This window comes from Nicotiana sylvestris, chromosome 7, assembly GCF_000393655.2.
Source record: "Nicotiana sylvestris chromosome 7, ASM39365v2, whole genome shotgun sequence".
NCBI lineage: Eukaryota > Viridiplantae > Streptophyta > Magnoliopsida > Solanales > Solanaceae > Nicotiana > Nicotiana sylvestris.
This window is the reverse complement of record NC_091063.1, coordinates 16,847,134-16,856,907: the sequence shown is the minus strand read 5'-3', so window position 1 is coordinate 16,856,907 and position 9,774 is coordinate 16,847,134. Positions and strand designations below refer to the sequence as shown.

At 38.6% G+C, this 9,774-nt stretch overlaps 1 protein-coding gene across 1 annotated transcript; it reads right to left on the bottom strand.

Moving 5' to 3' along the window:
- Window positions 1-969: 969 nt before the first annotated feature.
- On the bottom strand, window positions 970-9,477 carry LOC104227515 (phytochrome C). Its single transcript, XM_009779772.2, has 4 exons — window positions 7,005-9,477; window positions 5,436-6,252; window positions 4,075-4,371; window positions 970-2,565 (listed from the first exon to the last, which is right to left on the bottom strand). The coding sequence occupies exons 1-4, from the start codon at window positions 9,043-9,045 to the stop codon at window positions 2,355-2,357; spliced, it is 3,366 nt and encodes a 1,121-aa protein (XP_009778074.1). The 5' UTR covers window positions 9,046-9,477; the 3' UTR covers window positions 970-2,354.
- Window positions 9,478-9,774: the final 297 nt, after the last annotated feature.

Sequence of the window (9,774 nt, the reverse complement as noted above, 5' to 3'; positions counted from 1 at the left end):
TTGTGTTGTAACTGAGAAACTTCAGCTCTAGAGCTGAAGCTTTTGTCTTTGTAACTGGGGAATTCCAATATCAAGATGTTCTAGTTTTTGATAACTCACTCAACTTTAGTTTGCCGCTATTAGATTTTATGTAATCGGATCCATCGTTCAGTTCCATCTACTGTGTACTCTGTTAACTTTCATGTTTTAAATATATCAAAAGCTACGTTTCATAGCCAAAAAAAAAAAAACTCAAAAGAGAAAAGAAAAAGAAGAACAAACTCAATGTGCATCGGAAAGAATGAATTTGAAACTTACTGTTAAAGGCTGGGTTCCTTGTGCAGAAACATTCACGGTATCAAGTAAATTTCCAGCAATGGATGACGGAGTTGTGTTTTCAGACAATGAGGAAACTGGTTTTTAATGTTATAATAATCCAAATGAAGTCCTCAGTATATTTGCTTTAGCTTCATTAATCAAAGAGAGCAATGTTGAAGTCATCGTTATAGAAGAAGAAAAAAGAAAATGAAGAAGGAGAAGGGGGAGGAGAAAGGGAAATAAAGTTATTTAAAAAGTAGATACAAGTTAAAAGTTTTTAAAAAAATCGGTATAGGTTAAATGAGGGCGACCAAATAGGGCGCCCCGTGCAATTTTTACTATTACTTTTTGGTCTTGAATTTGGGCCCGAGCTCAGCACGGGCTTACCGCGACTAGTAATAGAATAAAAGCACATCATAGTTACTGTATATTTCTTTTATACATCGTATTTCCACCACAATATGGCTGCAAGAAGTTACCTAGACTCCATGTCAGATAACAGGACATTCAGCCTATGACTCTGAGCCAATAACAATGAAAAAGAAACGGGAAAAAAAGCCTCTCTGACCTCCTATGGCAGTGGTAAGGTCTGCGTACACACCAGCCTCCCCAAACCCCACTTGTGAGAACTCACTGCGTTTTTGTTGTCGCTGTAAAAGGGAAAGAAAAAAAGACGAAAAAGAGATGTTTTTCATTATCTTTAATCGGAACTGCTATATGAAAATCATCCTGAATTGATAAGTTCAGCTAAAGAGAATGAGACTGGGCCAAAGCCACTGAAAACCTGGGATATCTCACATGAGCCAAACTAAATATACAACAGTTGCAAAACAAAGTAATAATACAGTTCTCCCATAGTATTGCAACATAATGGTATAGCTCAGGCTCCCAACAGTTGCTGACATTAGCGAGTCAAGTTAGCAGCACTTGATCTTGTATTCCAGCTGATAATGCTGAAAGCAGACCTGCTTCATCATTCAACTTCATCAATGGTCTCAATCTGGAAGTTTGATCTATTCCAAGAAATTTTCACTGCACAATGTTGTATAAATTAAAGAAAATAGGAGTATCTAATGTGTGTCCTGTACATTGTGCCAGTTAATTTGTTAGAAGAAAGATATGTTCTTTGACAACTAAGTTATGCTGGACTCTCTGGATGTGGAACTTAGACATCGTCAACCCCAAAGGCTAGCTCCTGAGAGGAGAATTTCCTGAGACCGTATAAGAAGACGACAATCCATACCCCCATCAACCAATGTGGGACTTGACACTCCCTCACACGCCCAATACTGGACAACTGGAGCGTGGATTACGAGGGCCAAACATTGAGCAACACAACAACAGTGACCAATGAATCTGATTCTGATACCATGTGAAGATATGGCCTTTGAGCCTAATTTAACCCCCAAAACCTAGCTCGGATGATTGCACAAGACCATGTAAGGAGTTCACAACACATACCCCCTCAACAGATGTGCGACTTGACACTGGAGAAGCCATGGAGAAAACTGGAAACACTTCAACCATGGAAATTCCTCCACCAGTTAATGCAATAGGCTTGGCAGAGCAAAACCCCGGACAGTAATATAACAATGTGCCTAAATAAATATCAAGATACCCCCGTCAAAGTATAAAAGAAGATCCTCTGCCCTCGAAATGCGATTTTTGCAATTAATGGTCCTGAAGGAGAAGAGACTGGCATGTGCAGCTTTTATGTAGATGACATGGAGGAGAATCGAAATTCTCCACTTCTAAAACCATCACTGCAAAAGGCTCATCGAGCAACAGATTAGCTGATTCTCTGAAATAAGCCTTTTCTGGAATCTTGAGCCAGTATGCCCCTGATGAAGCAAAGAGATCAGCAAAGAAATGCTCCACTCAGTTCTAGTGAATTCCATTTGCAAGAGCCTTGGTAAATAGAGAAGGACCACTAGAAATAATGAAATGTGACCATCAGCAGATTTTGGCTATCAGTTTGTGAAAATATTGACAAGCTTGTCTTAAGAATTTCATGTAAATATGTGTTGACTGCAGCAGGATAGTCGGGAACACTGATGCTAGTGGTTTCTCTGGTCTGTCAGTGGAAATTCAACTAAGATAATGAATGAGGATCTCTCCGCCTCCCGGAGATACTGGACGGTTCCATTCATGATTTTAACAAGTTTCTGGCTGATGTATAGGCCAAGACCTTCCCTTGATATACTCTGACTGTAGTAGAACATCTGTTGAATTAGCTCTTCAGGTACGCCTGGGGCTGGATGAGTGATTCTGCAATATAGTTAGATTTACGTAAAATGGAATCAGATCAATCTATCAAACTATAAAGGAAACCTTATATGAAGAATTAGGAAAGAGGGATGAGATACTTTATCATTTGGAGTGAGATTTTAACAAGGTATAAAACAAAAACATTACAAGTTCAAGTAGTTAAGAATCTAGCGTGCCCAAAATAAAAATAATAATATTTTGTACCCTCGGTAAGAACATATGACCACCTCCTATGACGAAAAGTTTGTAATGTATCTAAATTCTTTTAGTGCACCGTGGAAGCTGTGGGTTTAAATGATTGTATTTTGTCCCCTCATTTTTGGTTTTATGCGCAATGTTGAAATTTTGTTTGTCTACTTGTATACTTCTTTCTTATTTTCACAAAGTGATCAATTTTCCCCTTCAAATAGTTAGGATGGTCATACGGACGCGAAAGTACAATAATTTGGAAGAATATAGATAATAAATTGCAGCTCTATGAAATTTGGATAAATCGAGAGATTTTATATTTTTTTTCTTTCTTCTTTCTTTTATGGAGGGTACTCTAAACTTGTCCCTTCTCCTTTTTTTTTTGGCCGAGGGTCTATTGAAAACAGCCTATCTATCTCCACAAGGTAAAGGTAAGGTATGCGTACATACTACCCTCCCCACACCCCACTATATGGGATTATACTGGGTATATTGTTGTTATTTTTATGACCGAGAAATCCGTCGGCAGCCGACCCTTTGGGCCAACCCGCAGCCTTCACAACTCGAGGACACTTAAATACCTGAGTTAGTTCACTTGGCACATCAAACCTGCAACCTAAGACACAAGTCAAGAGGAAAATGTTGGATAGTATGATAATGTACGTAATATATTCCATTTTACTAAAAGGAGATGAAAGGATCATTCCAGATAGTTTCAAGATTCAAAATCAATGGGCAATCAGTTAAAACTGCTATAAAGCATAATCGAGAACTCGATATCTGCTACTTCTAGGTAAATACTGACCGATCAGCGAAAAGAAATTAGAGCAGATTGCCCCTACTTAATATGCTCATTAATTTGACACCATATTACGTTAAGAGAGTCAAAAGATTGACGTGCAATACAGCATTTTAATGCTGTTTCACTAGGCCAAAAGGCATTATTTAGCCTTTTTGAGCTTCAGCATAGTCTGCGGGTACGATATATGCATCAGTCACCTCCAATTCAAGAGAGAGGAAAAAAAGAGTGGAATTTGCCCCACTTTGTCACAACAAAACTTAAAGTCGAATTATTATAATTTACTTTGTTTAAACAATTTAAGCAGCACGAATAATGCTTTCCCATAAAACAGCAAAAGATGCATAGTAAGAATCATGGAGTACAACCACCACCCTGACAACCAAGCCAGGATTACATTAATATAATTAGAAGTAATTACTTCCTTACAATCTACAACAGGCATGCAAACTTCATTTTATTAAATGACTTGCATGCAAGATAATCAATAAATCCAAATCTGAGAGATAAGAACTGATTACCGGAATTCAAGATGCATGACGTGCATCTTGGTCCCTATACGTTCCTTTCTTGGAATTACTCTGAGCACCACAGAGGAACCTTCAAAAGGAACAGTAAAAAGGATAGCTGTGGTCAAAAAGTCAGAAAGGACTTGTTGAAGCCTCAAACTGTCACCAATCAGGTACAAGTGTGATAGTTCGACAGGTGAATCGCATGTGACCTGAACCTTGCGCTCCTGACTTAGAATCATAACTTGATTGATGACCACTGTAACAACTTCGCCAAGATTGAACTCAGAAGAGTTCATTTCCATATAGCTGAAAAAAATATTGCAATGATCAGGACTGGTCCAAAAATATATACAGATAACAAATATCGGATACCTCTCCAAGACCAGATCTAACACATCTAATATATGCTAAATGATTCAATAGATGCAAATTAGTGTGACATTAAGATGCCATAGTGCAACAAACTCAAACATTATCATGAACTGCACTGTCTATTAATCATGGATTCCAATGTGTATTATCATATATGGTTTATTAACAGCTACTTCAGATTACTTTCCTGATTAACAGTACAAATTTTCACATTTTAAGGTAGCAATCATCCATCAAATTAACGTCATGGATCCCTCACATTGTATATTCCAGCCTCAACTCTATAACTTCTTGCTAACCCATGAGCTTACTCCCCCTGCCACTTCTTCCTTTGCTAAGTGATGGTAAATCAAGTTATTTAATTGATGCATCACCATATATGTTTCCTTAAAAAGAGAGAAAATGTATCTCTTAAGACGACACCAAATTTTCAATTCACAGTTTTGTACACTGTAATTCTCTGTTTGGAAACTAAAGAGCAGATCAGTTTCATTTTTGGACTACTATTTCCATCCTAGTTTCCCTTCTTGTACTTTTCTCTTCTCTTCCCTATAGGTTAAGAGCCTTCAGCCTAATAGTGACCACATAGCAAAAATTGTGGATCATTTGCTTTTAAAATTATCTAAGGGAACTAAGCACTCGTTTCTTCATTCGTTTCAATCCATCTCTGCCCTTCACCATAGAGATACATAAACTAACATCAAGAAGAGAGAAATACATCAAAGACTTCTGAAAAGCAAAGATCTGAAGAACTGACCGATCAGCTTTCTTAGCAAACTCACTTATCAAAAGATAAAAAAAACTTCCTTAACAATCTCCTGAATGTCATGCGCACGATTTGTGAAAAACAAGCAGTCAAGAATATCCCTTTGCAAGTCATGGAACCTACTGCTATGATCCTGATATGCAGAAATACTAGTGCAATGGCCTGAGCATAAAGCAGATATTTCTTCTTTACATAAATAGTACAACGACAAAATGGAGGTCAAATATCATACCATTCCTCGATGCTATCAATATCAGTGTCATCAATGATCTTGGCTAGTTGTTCTTGACACATTGTGCTTGTCTTCAGCAAATGACTTTGATCATTGCTTAAATCAGAAGATTTCATCAGATTCTGAATGCACTTTATCCCATTTAAAGGGTTTTTTAGTTCAAGACGAACATAAGCCAACTTATTTAGACTACTTTCAGCAGCTTGTTCTGACATCTTCTGCACATGCAGTGCATATTGAAGTTCTGGACTAGGAATATGCAGGAAGCACAAGACCCCAGTTACCCTACCATCGGCATCAATCCTTTTATTTGCAGATATTAAGGCTTCAATATACTTACCCTGTTTATCAAATAACCCCAAAAACAATTTCTCACCTTCCCCGCCAGCAATTACCCTATTAAATAATATCCTGAGCTTGATTAGTGTGTCTCCATCTTTCACCCTGCAACCGAAGTTATTGACTGTGAAAACCTCACCAAGAAGCATTTGATCAATGACCTCCTCCCTCTTCAACCCAGTCAATTTGTGCATAGCCTCATTCCATTCCATGCATCTTCCATGTTCATCCATCACAAAAATTGGAGGAATTAGAGGAGATGGGTTGCGGACAATTCCAACATAATCACCTTCAATGTGGCTATATTTGTCCTCAATCAGTTTTAACCCAGTAACATCTTGCCCGATAAAGCAAACTCCAACAATATTTTGTTTTATGTCTCGACTACAGCAGGCATTAGCCACTAACGTAATTGGTCCGACATTTTCTTGGCGACCAAATGTCCTAAGTTTGATTTCTACATTTTTCTCCTCCTTGCCTGCAAGTCAAATATCAAAGTAGATCATTTTCCAGGAAAAAGCACCAAAGAACAAAATAAGCACCTAAGTTATTGCATGGAAGTCAAGTGGCGACCCAGAGAAATAAGACAGGAAGGGAGGTTGGAAATGCTAATATGTCTAATATCCAGCGTTGAGGAAGAAGTAAAGAACAAGTTTCAGACAACATATCCAGCCAAAAGAGCGACAGACCAAACAATGCCCGACTGTGATGTCCAAAACAGTTCATCTAATTTAGACTTCAGTTTCTGACACTTCTTTTTGTTCTTCTTAGAGCTTCATTTCAGAGGTCTATATACATGAGGAAACAAACTCAAAATGGGACCAAATATGCTACGGCTTGATAAATAAACAATTTGACATAGCCAATGCAGCTTGTGCTAAAGTTATAATAAAGAAAACAACACAACTATTATGCCTCAAACAAGTTCGGGTCGGCGATATGAATCCCCATTCCTTTCTTTAATCTCAACTTATATACACCATTCCTATAATTTAAGAAAGGAACAACAACAGCAGCAACAACCCAGTAAAAATCCCACAAGTGGAGTCTGGGGAGGGCAGAGTGTACGCAGACCTTACCCCTGCCCCGGAGGGGTAGAGAGAGCTGTTTCCGAAAGACCCTCGGCCCAAGAAGAAAGGAATAATAAATAAAAAGGCATGATTCAATTCAATCTATGCATTGCAAATATTCAACTAACAGAGTAAAACCAAAGGATAATCAGAGTATCACCTTGCAAAGCCAGGGAGAGAACACCTTCAATTGTGCTTGCTCCATCTTCAATAACCAAATTGACCAATGGTACGCCTATTGCTTTCTCTATAAGCAATCCAGTTAACTCAGAAATTTTCGAGTTCCATCCATTAATACGGCCTGAAGCATCAACTGCCAAAATGGGTATTGATGCTGTCTCAATAAGACGAACCATTTCGTTTGTGACAATACGAAGTTCATCCACTCTCTCTATACTGGTATCTGCAGCAGGGACATTCACAATCATTTTAGAACAATCAGCAACCTCATCTTGCAAAGATCCTCGCAATATCAGCTGCAAGGAATGGATTGCATCCATTTCCACATCCTCCCAAGGTACGCTCCGCCGCTTAACAACCTCCAAAAAGGCTTTAAATGATGACCTTGGGTGCATCTTTCTTCCGTCATCCTTGTCTCCGGGATCATGTTTTTCACCACCCCACTTGATCTCTTTAGCTGTGTGGGAGCGGAACCAGAAGAGAAAATCTTTTGAAGTTATTTTTACAGCAGCCATTCCACACACCGCATCGCCGAGCACAGCAGCACATGGGTAGCCAGCTTCCATGAGGCTATCAGTGCTTAAACCTGTACTACTACCGTGAGATTCATTAAGCCATTCAGCTATATCTCTAATTTGGGACTCCGTTGGCGTAACACCAAGCAACCAAAGTTTGTTCCTATAGTAAAGTGCAGCCCCGTCACACCTTACAAGGTCCATAACATTAGGAGACTGGTTAACGATTCCCAAGGGGGCATCTCTTAGAAGCATGTCACAAAGAACAGTCTGAGTTCGCAGTATATGCTTTTCCCTAAGTTGAGCTGCCACTTCCACTTCCTTATTGATCTGAACACTGAAAACTTGAACCAAGAACTCACATGCGTACCTCAACGGAAAAGGAAGAAATCTAGGGCAAGTGTGATGGCAAACGACCAAACCCCACAATTTTCTTCCCATTTGCTGGTCACTATCCAACTCGTCATCTTCCTCACTAATCAACACCGACATGACCATAGATGCAATAGAACCCATATTGGCCATGTATTGTGCATGACAGCCGTGGGGAGCTCTTAATGCGGATCCACCAAGGCTCAGTGGCTGAGTTAGTCTCGGGTCCTGAATCACCCTAATTGGTGGAGCTAAGCAATCGCATATCATCCGAACCTTATTCTTCATGAAGAGAAATCTCGAAGCTTGTGGTATATCGGTAGCAGGGTAATGCAAGCCAAGATAAGGTTCTAGTTCACGCTTACGACATTCTGCAATAACTTCCCCATGTTCATCCTCGTGGAATTTATAAACCATAACACGATCATAGCCCGTCAAATGACTCACTTCTCTAACTAATACATCACATAGCAATGATATATCCCCACTTGGCAGAGATTGTAATTTTGCAATAGCTTTAGCAGCTAGCTTATAAGATTTTAATGCTCCAGCTGCAGTTACAGGGACATCATCTGGATTCACAGCCTCCAAATCTATTACTAACCCAACATCAATGCGGTGTAAAATCGCATAGAAAGGCTTACCCGAGTTTCTACAATGAACCAAAATAGGATTAAGCAAACTAAGTTCTCCAAAGCTAGCTGCTTTTTCAAGCGCGGAAGCACCTGAAGATCGAAAAAGTGTCCTGACATCAGTTCCAAAGGTCAAAGCCTCTAGCATTTCGATGCTCGGAACAGCATGAGGTATCAAGTCCAACATTTCTGGTGCGTTTTCGCTATAAGCAATGACAGTAAAGTTCTGCTCATCAATAGTAATCATACAGCCAAATGGCTGAATTAGACTTCCCCTTTGCATTTTCTGAAGATAAGCAGATACAGTTGAAGATGGAACATTGCTAGTGGAATTTGACAAGTTAACTGAATTAGAGTAATCAAATTGTTGTTCAGACTCTTCAAACTCCATGTGGAGTTTTGCATCAATTGGGGTTTGAGCAACAACACGAGCACCATGCCTAGACCTAGCTGAACTGCTCCTAGAGCAATTAGTCTTGCTTGTTGTAGATTTAGAAGACATTTCTAATCCTTTCTTTGCTTCAGTAACAAGAAAACATCAATATTGAAAGATGGAATTCCTCAATTCTCCAATGTTAGTACTTAGTACCCTAATCAAATAATATATGCAGAAAAGCCTAGAAGAATCAAGATTCTTGAAATGAAACAACCAAAATTGAAATAAGAGGAAGGAATTTACATAATCTTTATATCAAATAGAATCTACCATAGTTAAGAAAACACCACAAAAGAACAAAAGGTGATACCCACTTGGGGACTATTACTACCTCATACCAATCCAAGATTCCATCTTTTTTAAAGAATTTCTAGAACCCCATGTGGAGAAGGACCAAAGCTAAGAAGGAGTTCAGTTTTCCAACTTATGGTTCTCATTCTCAACCACTCAGAACCAGCCAAATGAAGCAAAATGGTTAGCTAAAAATAGAGTCTTTATTGCTTTACCCAAAAAAGCTTTAAATACTCAAGACTGGCAGCAGTTAAATTTAAAGACCAATCACGAGGAACCAAATGAAGTATATGTTGTATCTAAATATGAGCATTTTTATTAAATAAATATAAATAAAAAACTCTCCAAAAAGTCGTGTCAGTTAATATATAGTATATATATATATATTTTATTATCCAGCTACATTATAATTTTCCGACTATCCTTGGGTGCATGTGGTTCCGCCACTGTACACTACATACGATATAATCTAGGAATTAAGTGATTGGTCGTATTTTCTAAAAA

Excerpts from the sequence above, each read along its gene's own strand:
- LOC104227515 (XM_009779772.2), bottom strand. The coding sequence starts at position 9,045 with ATGTCTTCTAAATCTACAACAAGCAAGACTAATTGCTCTAGGAGCAGT. Across the intron at positions 6,253-7,004 it reads TCTCTCCCTGGCTTTGCAAG|GCAAGGAGGAGAAAAATGTA; the intron begins GTGATACTCTGA and ends TTTGACTTGCAG. Across the intron at positions 4,372-5,435 it reads ATTGATAGCATCGAGGAATG|CTATATGGAAATGAACTCTT; the intron begins GTATGATATTTG and ends TATTTTTTTCAG.